This window comes from Myzus persicae, unplaced genomic scaffold (genome assembly GCF_001856785.1).
Source record: "Myzus persicae strain clone G006 unplaced genomic scaffold, MPER_G0061.0, whole genome shotgun sequence".
Lineage (NCBI taxonomy): Eukaryota > Metazoa > Arthropoda > Insecta > Hemiptera > Aphididae > Myzus > Myzus persicae.
Genome location: NW_019103374.1, coordinates 247,058 through 265,300, shown reverse-complemented (window position 1 = coordinate 265,300; position 18,243 = coordinate 247,058). Strand labels below are relative to the sequence as shown.

The 18,243-nt window shown below is 32.3% G+C and overlaps 1 protein-coding gene across 17 annotated transcripts in view; it reads right to left on the bottom strand.

The window, feature by feature from the left end:
* The window catches only part of LOC111034385 (CUGBP Elav-like family member 1), a 178,397-nt gene that overhangs the window by 9,852 nt on the left and 150,302 nt on the right, over positions 1-18,243 (bottom strand). For 6 of the 17 annotated variants that reach the window (XM_022315575.1, XM_022315574.1, XM_022315584.1 and 3 more), the window contains 6 exons: positions 10,894-11,019; positions 8,066-8,316; positions 5,295-5,421; positions 3,355-3,561; positions 1,374-1,445; positions 5-34 (listed from right to left, as the gene is read on the bottom strand). In XM_022315575.1, coding sequence (XP_022171267.1) covers positions 5-34; positions 1,374-1,445; positions 3,355-3,561; positions 5,295-5,421; positions 8,066-8,316; positions 10,894-11,019 — 813 coding nt within the window. The remainder of the gene's footprint in view (positions 1-4; positions 35-1,373; positions 1,446-3,354; positions 3,562-5,294; positions 5,422-8,065; positions 8,317-10,893; positions 11,020-18,243) is intronic. The other 11 variants (XM_022315578.1, XM_022315580.1, XM_022315581.1 and 8 more) reach the window with 9 other exon arrangements.

The following is an 18,243-nucleotide window of genomic DNA, read 5'->3' as shown; positions in this document are numbered from 1 at the left end:
CAACCTGAACTACTTAGACTAGACGAACTGGATCCTAAAATAATAAAATGATTTGATTTAATTATTGTTCCTTGAGATTTACTGTTTAAAAATTAATTCCTATAGATATCTTATAATGTAATGTAGTAAACTTTATTAATAATAACACAGCTTTCTCGACCGGTTAAATTGACTTTTTTAACATGTAAATAAATTGAGTAACACATCATATTATTGTTATAAAAAAAAAGTTTTCAAAAATATCCTCCACTGGTAGGTACTGCTCGAACAGCAGACTCAACGTGTATTACAAAAGGCATGTGTATAAAAATTGTAGTGTTTAAAAACTAAAACGGTGGTCGTGGGTTCTACGGCAACACTATAATAAAATGAAAAAGGTGACGGCACATTGAAAAATATTTTTGAACATTGTACGCATATTGTGTACCAGTTATTATTATTCCATTTTCCTCTCCTAACTTTGTACTTCCATAAACTTGCAGACGACATTCAAAACTTTTGAGGAAAAGCTCCGATGCGAGATTGCACTTCTAATTAATTAAAACATGGAGTATGATTTCGATCGACTGACATATAACACATATATAAATCTATTGTAACTAATTTTCGTTCTCAGTAATGTATTAAATATTATTTTATGCAATACTGAGCTCGTTAAAAATTTAACTACACACGTCATTTATATTTCAAACAACATTTAGTTGAGTTGGCAGGTCTTACTGATAGGTATATATTTTTTTTTTTACTAATTACATTTGACTTCACCAATTGTTTGAGTCAATGTCGTACTTAAAATAATATTGTGACGTTTTATATTTGTTTTTAACTGAAAAATGTACTATTTTTTATCTTTTTACAGTGTTTGCATGAATTTGATTTCATAATTAAAAAAAAATATATTGATTAGTATAATTCAATACAACTTTATATACATCAGAATTATTTTTGTTCAACCGTTTTTTTATATATATATATTATATAGAGTAAATAAATAATAAACATCGTTTCAAAAATCAATGACTTTCAAACGATTTTATATTTATTTTGATTAATTAGGGTTGATAATAATTTGCAGAATTTATTTGAAATATATCATCGGCTACTAACCTAGGTCAAAATCAGTACTATGAATAATATTGTCGAAGTTTTGTCCTATATCTACGCTTAAAGTTCATTAACTTATTTTTTGTGATTACAATAAAAACCAAATAAAATTGAAACCGGTCAATAAACGGCCAATCTGATTGTGTCCGTTTTACCCATCAACCAATCGTCAAATTTAATTGAACATGTCGTGTGATCGAGAAAGCCCTCCAAAAAAAAAATTATACGATCCGTAATTACGTAACAAAAATACATTAATGGAGGTTTACCTGTAGGCGAAACGGAATTTGCCCCCATCGCGGCCAACGTGACTAGATTCTGCATGTTCACAGAGTTGACTACTGGAAAATAAAAAATGATTAAGGTAAAACAATAACAGACACCACAAATATAACATTACATTGGCACACGAGAATGTAATTTTATAAAAAAAAAACACACACCAAGCATCGGTGAGTCCGTTACCTGCTGCCGGCCGATCATGAATAATAATTATAATTAACGGAAGCCAAGGGGCAAAAAAAGGGGCCGTTATATCATATTCAAATAATAAATAAAATTCAGTTGACGGTGACGACACAAAGAGACTGCCAATCGACCACGCGCTATGCAAGGAAAACTACTTCCGGTTCGAGTATTATGATTATTATTATTATCGTTTGTATTATAATTTTGCTGGTGCGCGTCTCCGGTTATTGCCGTAGACACGTATACGGTGACGGCAATTATGGCACACACCAGGACTGTGAATTTAATGATTTCGTATACGATATATATAAATCGATGGATGTCATTTAGAATTCAAAATATTATGTGAGATAAAAATGTTATTTATTTAATTAATTATTAACATACTTAATAAAGAAATACATTTAGCATATTTTAGATGTTGGTGCAAATAACAGTCATTTTTTTTTTTGCATATTTTATTATCTTCATAATATGGCTATCCGAATATCCGATAAAAACAATAAAAATTTCCAAAAATAAGATAACGTTCACGCCTTGAAAAGGTGGTGCGTGAAGAAACCACTGTTTTCCAACTTTTTGGTTCTTGGCTCTTAACCAAAAAAGTAAAGGCACGGTTTAAATACAGTCGGCACATTTTATTATAATAGGTGTGCGGTCATCACGTGGTTGCCGCACTTGGAATTCGGGAGTACATTATTATTAGAAGTGCATCTATAAAACGACGAGCATTTATAAGAAACATTGCACCGGTCGGTCGGACGGACGCAAAATGTTTGAAAGTCGGCTCGTTTAAAAAAAAAAAAAAAAGGTTACTGTGGGCGAAAAGGAAGGAAAATAAAACCCTAACTGTTTGTTGCCTTGCAGGTAAACGAGCGAAATAAAATACGTGTATAAAAAAAAGGGTGGGTAGAAAGTTCTAACGCCATGTCATCCGAAATTAAAATAAATTTAAACTTCTCGTTTGAACACACAAATAAAATAAAAAATTGTTCACTAATTGTATATAATTTATTTTACTTTCTGTATGTTAAATACGCTCGATACCTACCTATACACTAAGTACATCGTCCGTCTCGGGATTCCATTTTCATTGTGCTCATATTATAACAATGCGATTTTTTTATTTAAATTCACAATTCGTCACCAGTTATACACAATGCCATTATAACAAATTGTTAAACTTTCAACTTTAATCATAATGTACCATAAACATACTAAACTAAAATGATTGCAACTGTAAATAATATAATACGAATATAAATATATACAGAGCTTCTGTGAACCAGGTTGAGCCCAACGATAAAGTAAATGGAGTGATAGCTGGTTCGTGGTTAGAAAAGCACTCGGCCTATTAAATAAGTATAATTTAACCAGAAATATGTAAGACATTAACATGTATATTAAGTACTAACTATCATAATTTAACAATAATTCACTTGACGTCTAAATAGAAATTGTAATGACTCGGCAATGGTAAATACCAATTAACCAGGAATAACGAAATAACAATCATGAACATAAATAAATTCTCGTTTCGATTTCGGCTGGTACAAACGGTTGAAAACGGCATGTACAACACATAATCGAACCGCAGAAAAGTAATAACAATTATAATATTATTATAATTTATAACTGTTGTTTTTATTATTTTAGGTATAACGATATGTATATTATTATGTTATAATAACGACATATACACAAACGTATATACAATCATACGACATAGCAGTATACAAATATTACCAACACGATAACAATAACATAACAAGTTGTACTCACTAGGGTTTCCGACGGACAAATTAGCGAGCGTCGACAGGTTTTGCAAGTTTCCAGGGTTTAAGTCTCCCAGGCTCGGCGGCGACGCTGACAAATTCTGGTAGCCTGTATAGAAAGGATCGGTGTAATCTAAACGCCGAGGTGACACGGTATCTACATGTGTGGGATGGTAATGGGACGTCTGGACATGATACGGGGATTTGAGCGCACCTGAATATTGGGGGTCACATGAAATTAATGACATTTTACAATAAAAATAATAATAACAACGCCCGTTGTACAGTTATAGTATACTATTATAGTATACCTGGGTATTTTATAGAAGAGACGAATAGTATAACACCGCCACCGACAGTTTATTGAACAACAATAGATAATATATTATAGTAGCAATGAATAGGTAATATATTAAAGGTAGTATTAATGAATAGATAATTTATTATAGTAATTAGTATGAATAATATCGCTTCGCATCATGTTATAAGGATACAAAAAATGTTCATTCCGACGTTACGCATTACTGGTCAGTGTTGAGTAGGCTTTTGAATATAATGTTTATGTACTTAGAACTTTGTGAAATATATATTATATTATTTTAAAATATTGATATACACTCGACGACCTCATAAAACCCATCTATGTAAACGGATATGCTTCCAGCAGAATCGTCGTCGGTTAAAAAAGTATGACATTTCAAAAACTATATATACGGTGTGATCCATTTAAAGTAAGACACTTTTTAACACTCGCTAACGTTTTAGTAAATATTTATTTTTCATCATTTTAAGTCGTTACCAAAATAATATTTTTGAAAAAAAGTTGTGTTGTGTGAATAAAATTATACTCTTTGGAATGACAACATGCATTTTAAATTTATTATTCTAAGCAGAATATTATTTAAAGTATTATTTCGATCTATGAGAATCAAATTTAGGATAAGAAGATTATTAGTTACAAATTATAAGTAATTTATAAGTATTGAAAGTTTAGATGTGTCTACTACACTTGTTTGCAATAAGTTGTAACTCATATAGTACTCGTCCGAAAATCGATTTTTATGTTCATCAAAGCACTTCCAAATATATTCTGCTTTAGTATAAAGAATTAAAAATACATAATATTGTCATTAAAAAGGTTAGATTTAAGAAAAACGTAAAAAAAAATGTTTGTCTTTTAAAACTTAAAATTGAATTTTAATAACTTTAATGGTTTTTAAGCTAATGAGTGTTTAAGTTAAATGCATCACCAGTATTAGGAATTCTCGAGAACATAATATAAATAATATACTTCTCGATACATTTATAACTCAATTTGATGGCAGCAGGATGGTTGTCATTTATGTATTATCGAAACGGCATTGGCCGTCGTTAACGAATTATAGCAATAAATTCTGATGTCCTTTTTACGCTGTATAACATGTTTTAAACGATCATCTGCTACGGGTGTGTTCAGTGAGAGATGACGGTGTATACGAATTATAGTCCAAGTTATTAATATTATGTTTCACATTTGTATGCGAGAACACGACGAATCATATTTGTGTTTACATACGTATTCAAACGTTTAATCGTCGTAGTATATGCGTTCCGACTGATAAGAAACAACAATAAGTAGGCAGCAAGTGGTACCTATACATACCGGAAACGAATAATATCGGAACGAAATAAAATATAATTTTAGAAACATTTAAATAAAACGGTAAAAAGGTCGTAAAAATCGAAAATACATAATCCACTACCAAGCCGGTCGCGATTTTTTTCTCTACCTTATAATATTGTGACCGCGAGTTTTCAGAAGAATGCGTCAGACACTAGACACCAATACATATATTATATTATTATGATTAGTAAATTACCCACTTTTAAGCGTCACAATACACCGGTAATTTGGCTGTACCGTGACGTGTACAAGCACACGGACAATATTACTCAAGGAAAACGCACCTGTGTTGCTGGTCAAAAGCAGATTGTTCAGCTGATGGTTGTTGTTGTTGTTGGCTGCCACCGCAGCGGCAGCGGCGTTCAGCTGGATCTGCTGGAGCACTTGCGAAGACAGCGAATTCGTGTCATTCTGCGAATCACAAAAAACGGAATTGTTACGCATCGAGTTGTACAGTGGAACACTAACGAAACACTTCCACTACAGACTGCAGTGCGCTGAGTGTTTGTTCGGAATTGTGGTTGGAGGGGGGAGGAATAAAGAGGGGCCGTCTCTCCGAAAGCATTTGCCAAAAATCGCGGGATAAAAAATCCTACAGCACTCGCGTTAGTGCGTTACATTATTATAATATAATGTTATTTTTTATTACTCGTATTTGTTTTCGAGTTATCGAATGAGAAAAAATGTCGGTTAAAAAATCGAAAATGAGTACAAACTGCGAGTAATTTTTTGCAGTTTCCGGATAATACGTTTAACACTTCCTACTCCACATATCACGACGTATAAATAACGACGTCATTTTTAAAATATTACATGCTAAGATGTAATATGTTAGATGAATCAGTTGTGTGTATAATAAACGTAGCCATATTATTATTATTTTTTCAATTTTAACAATATCGTATAGTTATCTATATTATGACGACAATTATAGGAGGTCGAGGAAGAAGTGCCTCTGAGTATGTAGGTTTGGTTTAAATTTTCTATCACCGCCAAATAGAGGACAATTAATAAAATTGCGGTCACACCCGATTGGAGTACGTCGGAAGACGACGATATTAATAAGCGACACGATACTACAATACTTAGATTAATGATAGAACGATATTTTTTTTACGTACTATGAACTGTTACCGCAAAGAAAAGGGCCCCGGGATCCACACATTTGTCTGTCGTCTTCTGGTCGAATCGATTCGTCTGAAACGCGGAAAGGGCGAGGAGCGTTGAAATGTAATTTAGCAGAAAACGCGTCTGCGGTAAAAATCAATAAAATTCGAGTTTCGAAAGAAAACGTAATATATTCGTATCGTATGATAATAAATATATATATATATATTTATCAATCCAATCGAGACAGAAAATATGTTAAACGATTAACGTCGTAAAAACGCTTTGCACTGCTTAACCTTTGTCGCCTACAGGCTTTCCCACCGTTGCGAATTCTACGAATCAACGTCATCCACTACCTTTATACGTATAACACTACTATACTGCCTACCAAATGGGTTTTTAATTTAAACTTAAAGTAGCTGTTGGAAACGAACTAAAACCAATTTCGGAAAAGTAAGCCATATATAAAATATATTACACATACATCATATTACTATATTATATATACAACATAGATATGTATTTGTATAAAATACATTTCAATACGTATCAAATATTCAAACATCACGGCTTGGAGGTTTCTCGCACACATCGAATTTTCACTCAAAATTAAAAGTAAATGAAAATGTTAAGAAGTTGGGAAGTTCTGATTTCACCATTCACCAAATGGCGAGTAAAGTTTTTTTTTTAAATTAACATTGTAAATTATTTATACGAAGTAAATAATCTACATGCGCCGATGATTTTTGCAGAGACGTGTAACGACAAACTCGTTATCATCCGTTGGGAGAATACATGACGACGATCCTGAGCATTTATAAAATGAACAAAATTATTTTGGCGAATTACCCGAACAGGCAAAATACTTTTACGGTCAAAGTTTTCGCGGAGTCGCTCCGAATCACCAAGTTTATTACATTGCCATTTACACCCACGGGAGCATTCTGCAAGGGGTTAGTTTCAATACTAACTTCATAAAACGCGCATAAACACGGCGCGCTGCAGAACAGTTTATAAGTTTAATTAGAAAACGATTAGGTAAGAGGAGGAGGATTTGGTCGAACGCCGTGGTGTGAGCGGATTTTGCAATCAACGCAGGCAAAGTGCACCGTGGATTATATATACAATATTATAGTGTATATATACGATGTAACGAGATTTCTATACGATAAAGATATTTGCAGAGTTTATACACAATAAACATGCCTAATAATAATATAATATAATTATTATTATTAGAAACAGGCTAAAGGTGTAATTATTATTCGCAATCCGTTTTAGTACACTTCTATATTATATAACATGTCACGTGAAAATGTATTTATCCCCCTTATTGTAAAGCACTGGGAGGAAATCGGGAAATCGCTTCGAAACGTCAACAGTTGACACCGACGATGCGCGAGAGCCACGAATAACTTTTTAAACTATCCATGGCGTTTGCTTAGATTGTGGAGATTACGTTGCGCATTCGAGGTGTACCTACAAGAGGAATCTCACGGGTCGGTAGGTATATTAAGTTTGAACACTATTCGCGAGCACAATAACATTTACCGCAACCACGAGGTATAAAATGTATAGTGTTGTACAGGGTGCAGCATCTGAAATAGGGTACCGCGAGTTATTTAAAAGTGATTCAAGCTTAAAACTATGTACAATTTGCCTGAAACACGTTGTACGTATGACAGTACTCTCGATGGTGTGTGTAAACAGTCATCGAAAAGGATATTGTATAGACGTTTGCTGAAGTTTACACGACGACAAAAGACGACTGAAAAGTAACGTCGGCAAAAATTTTTTTTAAAAAACGTGTCTAAAGCCAAAGAAAATCTTAAAACGTTTCATCAACTCCTCTCGCCCTTTCTATCCAACTCCAGCGACTAGAGTAGTACGCGCGTTTCGTCTATGAAAAACGGAAGGGAATAATCGTATCAAATATTATAATTACGTTCATCTGCTGATTGGCCAGCACGCCTAGAGCCAAGTACTGGGCTGTGGGCACGCTGTTGCCTCCGGTCGCTGCCAGGCCCCACAAGTTCGCTTGCATCTGCTGCATGCGTTTCTGGTCCTTTTCCTTTTGGGTGTCGGCGAATTTGACAACCAGCGGACACGTGCAGCCCTCCATTGTCTGCGAGTGATGCATACCCTTGATGGCCGCGATGGCGTTCTGTTTGGTCGTGTACGTGACGAATGCGCAACCTGCAATACCAGAATTAACCCAGTCGTTAAATGACTTAATTGTATAACATAAAAAATCATTCGCCGACGGGTACCGGCCGCGACATGTATCGCTGCGGCTAGCTGACTGGCTGTGTTGTACAGTAGTAGCACACAGAGCTAAATGAGAGCTCATTATATATTATTAAATAATATGGCGTTCAAGGGAGTTTATTTCTTGTAAATGCATAAATGCATAAAAACATAAAAACATATTACCTATTAAATTCGAAACCAACGAGTCAATAACTGCATATACGATTTTCGGTGTGAAGTAACAATACCGCGTTCTATATTATATATTTATTTTATTTTTAAACCCTGAACATAACACATTTTAATTTACAGTAATACCCAGAATACACATAACAAAAAACCAAGAACATTTTTCAAGTTTTTTTTTATGCAAGATTATTTCGAGCAAGATGTTATATACCTCGTCGTATATTAACGAATACACGCAACTTTCAAACTGTATACCAACATAGAAATATTTGAAAAAATCCAACAATGTTTAAAAGTTACTTTCAGAAAAAAAACCTGAACTGAATATCGAGTAGCTCATTTTAAACTGACGCAATATTCATGGTCTGCAAGTTGGAAAAAAATGTAAGTTTAAGTTGTTTGTAAAAACGTTAATTTTCAAAAAGCGTCACATACACACACAGTATGATAAAACTATGCAATACTACTGGTAATGCTTAACTAGTTGAGTTCATGATTAAATATGTAGTTGTCAAAGTATTGAGGATTACAGAAATAAATAATAAGATAAGAAATTTGATGATAAAAGTATTTAAACCATTCCCGTCTTATTGAATTAATTGTTTTTGGTTTAAATCTGTCTAGCAGTTACCTCTGTAATAAAATAATACCAAAAAGTACTACCTAGTGAAATAAAAAAACCGTTTAAAAAAAATAAGAATTATTAATATAAAAAATGAGGATACTGGATATGGGTTTGGCATATAATATAATATATATGGCAATATTATTGCCTTTACATTAACAGTAACAATAAATCGTATATTCAGTTTTTACTCTTTATCAATGATTTGTATTGATTAAATTTAATTAATTCCTTGGGAAATCAGATTACCAAATAACAATATTGATAAACGAGAAAAATCGATATCCCGATCGTATTTATAGCTAAAACATTCTCAAGATTAATCTGGGATTAAATTGTAAAGCCTTCGAAATCGTTTTTGATAATAATATACAACATCTATAGGATACTAAAATAAAAATCGGTGAAAATTTCAACTGTCTAGGATGTTCAAAAAGTTGTAAATAATGCAAAAAGTTTAGTTCCTCAGTGGGAATCTAACGGGAATCTCCCACTGGGTTTCCTGCAGTGAGGACTCGATTTTCAATAGTTTTTTTGTCATTTCCTAAAAGAAACTACTGGAAAATTTCCGAAATAACCTAATACTAGTGGTAACATATGTGTCCAATTCCCAATCTAAAAAGGTATATGAAACTTTTGGCACATCTATTTTATACGAAAGTGATAACATCATGAAAACAAAAACAAAAGAAGTCACTATCATGGTAAATCCAATAGAATTCTCACCCTAGTATTCTAAAACTCTAAATAAGAATTTAAAGCAAGAATCGAATTATGTCTAAAATATTCTATTAAAAATAATTAATACAGTCTATTCAAAATAGACGTAAAGGATGTTTTCGTTTATTTTTTCATAAAATAAATAAGCATATCATAATAGCATATTATCTTTGGTAAATAAGTCGAATTTGAGTATACATCATCAGTATAATGGTAGATAATCTTTTACATCAAATGTTATAGCAATTGTAGCTTTTTGAGAGATCGAATAGAATGACAATATTTTTCCATACAGTGTTAACCGACGACTCTGGTGGAGTACTTTTGAGAATAAGTGTACTGGAGGAAATATTATAAATATAGTAGCTCGGAAGCCAAAAATCTGTCCTCGGCACAATCTAAAACGATATTAATTCGTTTTATTACGACGAGCACAAACGCTGCTTCTAACCCGACGACGAATTTGTTATACGCTTACATTAGTTATTACACGATATGGTCGATGTATGTTATGATGAAAAAACAAGGACCTTTATCACTCTACATTATGCGAACATCAACTATATTTCATAAGGACATTTCACTACGCCACGATAGGTCACAACATAATATTATTATCCACGCAAAACTAATAAATACTTGTAAAGTGGAAAAAGTCATAGTACCCCGAGCGCTAAAATCGGGAAACAAAGATGTATATGGCAACAAAAAAAAAACCGATCGATAGCTGCAAACTATACAATTAAAGTAGTATAATTTATGTACACACTATACCAATTATAATAAGTTAGTTAAGTGTCAAACAAATACATAAGCAAACAACACGTGTTTTTTATAAATTAAAAAATATAATGCAAACGCGTGGCAAAGCGAGCGGCAGCCATACCGTTTCACTAAATAATTGCTACCTATACGGTCGCATATTTTTTTTTGAAACATATTGGTAGGATATAGAATATAGTATTTTTTTATCAAACGAAATATTTTACCTTTGCTAACGCCATTCGGGTCCCGGAGAACCGAACACTCTTCGATGGCTCCGAAAGGTTCAAACATCAACCTGATGTCGGGTTCAGATATTTTTTTCGACAGCATTCCGATGAATAATTTTCTTTCTGCAACAAACATAGAACATGCAAAAATTAATAAATCACAACAAGTTCATTCATCTCATAATAATAATGTAAGTACTAGTCGAATTATGATTATTAAGTCATAATAAAAAAAAGTCGCTCACGACAATCATAACGTTGTCGATCGGCGTTCGTAGGAAAAACGAAAATCAGCATATAGGTTAGGTTAGGTATCTGTATATAATGCTTAAAAAATCTTCAATTCGGGCGGCACGTTCAGCTTTATTCCCCCCCCCTTCCACTCAGCCCTACTGTCCTGACAATTTTTGAACGAACTCTCAATAATATTATCATCGTCGCGGTCGTTCACACGCCATATACGTGTATTTGAACGGTCGAACGAAACATGCATTAACGACAAACGATCAGTCGGGACCGCGGCAAGAAACCGTGAAAAACGTTATGCAATTTTATCGCGTCGGGTCCGCGCGCATATGATTTATCATTGTACACTTAGGTACATATAATTTATTATGCGTACGTACAATAAATAAATAAATATATATGTATATATGCGCGCATATCGCGTCTACGATTCGCGAATCCGAAAAGATACCGAGGAATAATGGCCGCCAAATGATTTATATTAAACACGGGCGGACGATCGCGGGGTTGCCCCATTACTGTAATAATATAGTATATATTATGTACCTTTGCAACCGTAAGATATATTATTACGTATTATATTCTTGCACTCGTATTTATACAATATATTATTTCGGTTTATTACTGAGGAGACACACTGCCGTCGTCAACGGTACTCCCACCATTATGTTCGCTGTCGCTGTGCAGTCGTAATCGTTATTATTATCATTGTCTTTTTCCGAGTGTGCGGTTCAAGACGAAACACGCCACAGCGATTGCAAGGGATGGACGATGCGCGGTGGATGAACAACGGGCTGTCGAATTTCGTTATACTCTTGTTACACTTATAAGAAGTTAAGTTACAGAACAATACTTATAAAACAATATGCAAGCACCTCCCCGCATCATATTATTATCCCGCGCACCCGACACGCGTTTTGTATACATCGAAACTAAGGCATTATCATATTTTACCGTCATCCCTACAGTTCTCCTCCGCGTAGTCCTCCAATAGTCAGTGCTTAAACTCGTGAGCGGGGGGAGGGGGCAAAACTTAGGGCTTGGCCTCGTCGAATATACAAACAACAAATTTACAATAGATTCAAATAAAGCACGACCTCCGGGTTAGAAATTCTTGCAGCGTTTTTTGAACAGCGTCGGGCGAAAACGATAGGCGAGTAATATACCGAAAACACGGATCGAGCGATAATCAAATTCTCGAGCCCCGGCGATGACGATGACGATGACATCATAGGCGTTACGATATTAACGGCGACTATACAGCTCTAGCGCTGTTTGTTCGACGAACGTATTCGGTTTCACAAGCCGGAAAAACAATATAAATGACTTTTAAATTCTCTCCGTATGAGAGTATACATACACACACACACACACGCATATATATATTATACATATATGATATGGTATATTGTATACGTGAACGGACGCACTCGGACCGAAAAGGGCAAACGCCACGGCGCGAATGTACACGGAGTCCCTGGAGACGCATCACGTCCCATCACATATTATTCTCCTCGCATCTGTTGTTTTCATAACCGAAAACCAATTATTTGGATAACCCCGAGCTGCGGCGGCATCGTGATTAAACGAGCTCGGCGATAAATATTTTCGGTCACCGCGGTGCTTCTCACTCTCACTCTCACTCTCTCTCTCTCTCTCTCTCTCCTCGCTCAGTATCTCTATTTTTCTCTCCATACGGTTTTATTTGTTGCCCCAAAACCAGGCGAGCCGTTAGCAATACGTATACATTGCTTATATGTGTATAATTCTCGACCCCTTTTCCTCGGAAGCTTTTCAATAAACAAAAACCAGCTATTGGCATAAACCCGTCTGGCTAAGTGGTTATTGTTGTAAAGGCTTCCTCTCAGTCATTCAAAAACCCACACACCAACCCTGCCTCATCTTCGACCATCAACACATCCCGTACATCACACACGCACAGGACGATGACGCAAAATACCTTTCCTTATTCGCGCAATAAGTTATTTTTCAGGGCAGAACACACTATCTATATATATACATATAAGTGGTCGGTATATGAGAGAACAGCGTTGGGTTGTCAATAAAATGTATATATGTTTTATATATACCTATAAATATAGTATATACCTTTACCGATGGATGGATTTTTCAGTAGTGGGTGGAAAATAATACAAGTGTTTACCACGCGCTGTGTACTAACAAAACCCCATTTTTAGCGAAATGGATGATAGCAAATTGGCAGTGGCAGCAACTTTTATGAATTTGCTTTGCATTGTTCGTTCTCTTATACTATAATACATATGGGGCCTATTTGTTTCCGAAAAAAAAAATATATATTTTTGTTCTCATCTCGTTTCCGTCAAATTTAAAAAAGGTTACTTTTCAATTGCATCAAAACTAATATTATACCACGGCGATAAAACCTTTTTCATATCGATCGGTTTGAAATGGTTTAACTTGGAATAACCACAAATTATAACCGTGTATAGACATTGTCATTATTTCATGAATAATAAACAATGTCAAATAGTTATGTACTTGGTTATGACTTATGAGACAATTCACTGATTAAATAAATTATATGTGCCTTTAGTGGACGAATACCTACTGAAAGATAAAAATTAAAACAGACTTATGTTGTTTAAGCTTTTAACATAATTAGTGTAGGTAATGAAATAATCTGTGTCAATCCATATTTATAACATCACCGTAAATTATTAAGACGCATTTCATAAACCTATACTAACTATCTCATTGGCCATCCTCAAAAGTTGTTGAATGTAGATTACAGATTTAATTGAACATTGACCTGGTAATTTATAAGACAATTCAATATTATTTGATTTAACTCTGAATACAGAATAAACTAATACCTAAACATTTTTTTTGAATGAATGTATATGTAATAAATAAGTCTTAAAAAAATACAAAAAATAATAATAATTTAACCATAGATATTAATCTTTTCATTGTTATTCTTTAAATCTCAAACATAATAATATTAATATTAATAATAAAAATATATAAATATTGTATAATACAATTATAACATTAGCAATAATTTGAAGTAGGTATATAATAATAATAACATAAGGATATGTTTCGTCTACAATTATTTTATTGTAAATTATATTATATTTTATAAGACATAGACGGTATATTATTTTATTTGAGCTAAAATCAGTAAGTACAAATATGACGAGACAACAATTTAAAGGCCAAGATTACTCTAGATTTTTGTCCCCACGCACCGTTCCTGTCATATTAATACATTATGGGAGAACACTAGCTGAATTTTTCAAGTTAAGATTTTTTGATTCCTCTTAATTTAATTTATGCTTATTATACAATTGAATTGAAATATTGAAGTCCGATATATTTCTGCGGTTTTTAAAACATTTAGTTTAAAATGTTGTAGAAATATATTAAACCCAAATATTGAAATTTGAAAGTAGATACATGAAGCACAAATTAAACTTGGACGAATCTAAAAATATTTACTTGAAAAAAAATCGATTTGGGTAAAATACTCGCTAACAGTTTTTCTCCGTAAAGCGAAAATAGCCCGGAGCGGTTAGTGCCTAGTGGTAGGGAGAGTGGACTAAAATGTCAAGCTACCTTCGGCTTTAATTTAAGTATGGTCCATAGAGATCATATAGCTACAACAATTATGATTTATGAGCATTATTATTAGTATTATGTGTTATATAATCATGATACCAAACAACACACATGCCCTTCATCGTACGATGTTACGGCGACACGGTCGATGAGTTAAAAACTACTGATATCACTATACCTAGTAAATTACTCAATTGTACTTAAAATATTATCTACTGTGATCTATATAGATAGTTGACGGTAAGATAAAACCTGAGTAGAATTATTTATTTCAGTTTAAAGTATTACCTATTTTCTACCATACTACAATGTTTACAAGAGAGATACGATTCAACAAATTATGATTATTCTCATATTACTGCTGCTATAAAATAACAATTTAATTGTTTTATGCAATCAACGTTTCAAAATGTATAAAAATATAAAATATATTAAAATATATTATATAATATATTTTAATATTGTTGATATTAAACAACTACCTATATCTATATAAGGTTTATACATAAAATCATATAGCGATTTAAAAATCATAAGAATTAGAGGCATTTTATGTTTATGTCCTAGATTAACTTACCTAAACTGAATAACTATTATGAATACCTGTGATAAAAAATCATTACCTTCAATACCCATTAAACCATACACATATTAGGTGTTCATTTAAAAATCTTATTTTGAGTAGTTTTTATAGTTATGGTACTTTTGGGCACTCCAAAAATTCCATAAATTCGTTTCTAGACGCTTACAAATTTTAAATAACGTTACAAATTCAACACTAGTTCTCATGGTGTGATTGATTCTTGAGTAGTATATTATAATATATAATCATAAAAATAGTAATGCATACTAAAATATACAAACATTATACCTATTACGAAATTTACTACTCAATAGACACAAATACAGCGAGTCATTAAATTATTGTACTACTTTAAACAGTATTAAGCTGAGTTATCGTTAATTTATGAACATAGTGCCAATAAAATGCGCACGTGTTATAAATATATTATGAATATGAATACGCTACATTTCAAAAAATAAAACATTTTTTTTTTTTTCGACACGGTAAATATAAGTTTTTAATAGTCAGTTTTAATTGTTTAAAAAACACATTATACATTTGTTCCCCGTGTACCATATTATATAATATCTGAGTAATAGCGATACGTTTATATGAAACATTTCAAAATAAATTATCTTACGTCCTTAGACAAACTAAAAATATATTGATACAAGTAATAGATACCTTTTTTATAATCAAAATAACATTTTGTTCAATTTTTGAAAATTTAGTCAAATTCTTAAAATATATAACGATTAGATTGCTTGCATTTAATTACTTAACATGTATTTGACAATGGAGTATTTGAGTAATAAGCATTACGTACCTACTATTAGTACTTATATTCAATTACTTCATATATTGAAATTTGAAACTTTCAAGTTGGATTTTTATGTTCATTACAAGCCTTGTAAATTGTTTGAAAAAAATGATGGAAACAATAAAAATCTATATAATTGTAAACATTACAGACGCAGACAAAAAATGAAAACAAACGCGTTTCGTTATGTTTTTTTAATGAGTAATGTTATGTAGGTCTAATGAGTAATGGCATTATTTTACTAAAGTGTAACATGGAAGCAAAAAATTATTTAAAAAAAAAAAAACGATTAAAAAACAATATGTAAAAAGCAGGGAAAAGGCCATCTGTATCGTGTTACTGACCCGCATATTAATGTTGGGGACATTTATCTTTTTTCTGTCCCTCCGAGCAACTCGGAAAACAGCCATTACAAAAATATGATGTTAGCTCACTTATAACATTTTAAACGATTCAAAAACATTCAAAAAATTAACCCAAGTCGTGATATTTACGAAATTGCTAGGGCAACACGTGACACGTCATGTAGGATGGTTTAATATTTCTAATAACCTTCGTCATTATTCAGAAAATATGATTAAACTTGAAACAATTTACAATAATCAATTAAAAACTTGGAATAGACAATAGAAGTAAAAAAGAAAAATTCATGTGTTCTTACCACCTACGTAATAGGTATTTAACTGTCCTCTAAACTGTATTAACAAGTTACAACCGTCTATCACCACTTGTACAAATAGCTCTACTTTGTAATTACATTTCCACGAATGTAATATTTAATAAACAAACATGGGTATTATAATACACATAATAAATATTAGCCAGTGTAGTACGAGTACTAAATACAACGTATAATTATGACAGTTTAAATTGAGTCATAATTAATCCGAGAATATTTAATTCTTTATTTTGTTTAGATTATTATACTTAGTTAAGATAGATAAACCAAGTATAATTATTTCATAACTTCGAATAGTTATTCTTTGTTCTCAGATTCACAGAAACCTACTGAACACTACCTGCAACGCGTTACTTAGTAAGACGTTACAAGGATGTTATAAGCAAAACTCGCTAAAAAATTGAACTATCGCTAAAAACCCAAACACAAAAAATGTTCTTATAATCAAGTTCCACAATAAATCGATTCACTCTAATTGTTTAACTAACAGACCTAAACGGGATTTGCTAAGGGTGAATTTGGCATGTTACACACTTGTAAGACAGAGGTAACAAATGCATGTGTAACGCCCTGTTAAAGGCTCTATCTCTAGTTAAGTGTACCTATTGATTGTATAAAGGTGCCCATGCCTTAAATGTGATCATTGTACATAATATCCAGACTTTCGAGTCTTAAATCAATTGTAAACGGTTTACAGAAAGAATTAAAACAAATAATGCAGAACACTGATAGATTAACCATTAAAAAAATAAAAAGAACAATATGCCTAACAACAGTTCACAAAATAAAATACAGCAGTAAAAGCAAAAATATCTACTTAAAAAGACAATAATTCACAATAGGCAAGGCACTCACAAACGAAAAACACTATAGATAATTATAGTTTGTTTCAATCCATTTTGGAGACCAAAATTACGTATATTATTCCAATAAATAATAAAGGTAAAACCAATATTTATTTATGTTGTATAAAACAAAAGTACTGAAATGTAAATTTAGAACATAAATAATAATTTTAATTGGACAGGATTTTTGCATAGATCTGATCAAGGATATGATTGTTTATAACAATTATTTTTTTTTGTGATTGATTTGAAAAAATAGCCAAATATGCAATAAAAGGAAAAAAAACTTAAAGTTTTGATAAATAATTCGAGTTAGTAATGTCAATCGTATATGAATTATCTATCTGTAATTAAGCATAAAGGCGTCAACTAAATAATAAATAAATAAATACAGCTTAAAATCTAAACCTTTGAAATCATGATACACATTTGAGTTAAAATAAAGATAGTCTAGCGTCAATCGTGAAGTTGAATTATAGTATTATTATTATAGTATGAATATACTATACAGCAAGATATACTCGTAGTTCAATAAAGTAATTTAAACTTAATATCAAAATCGATAATAGGAGCAAATTGTACGTATAAT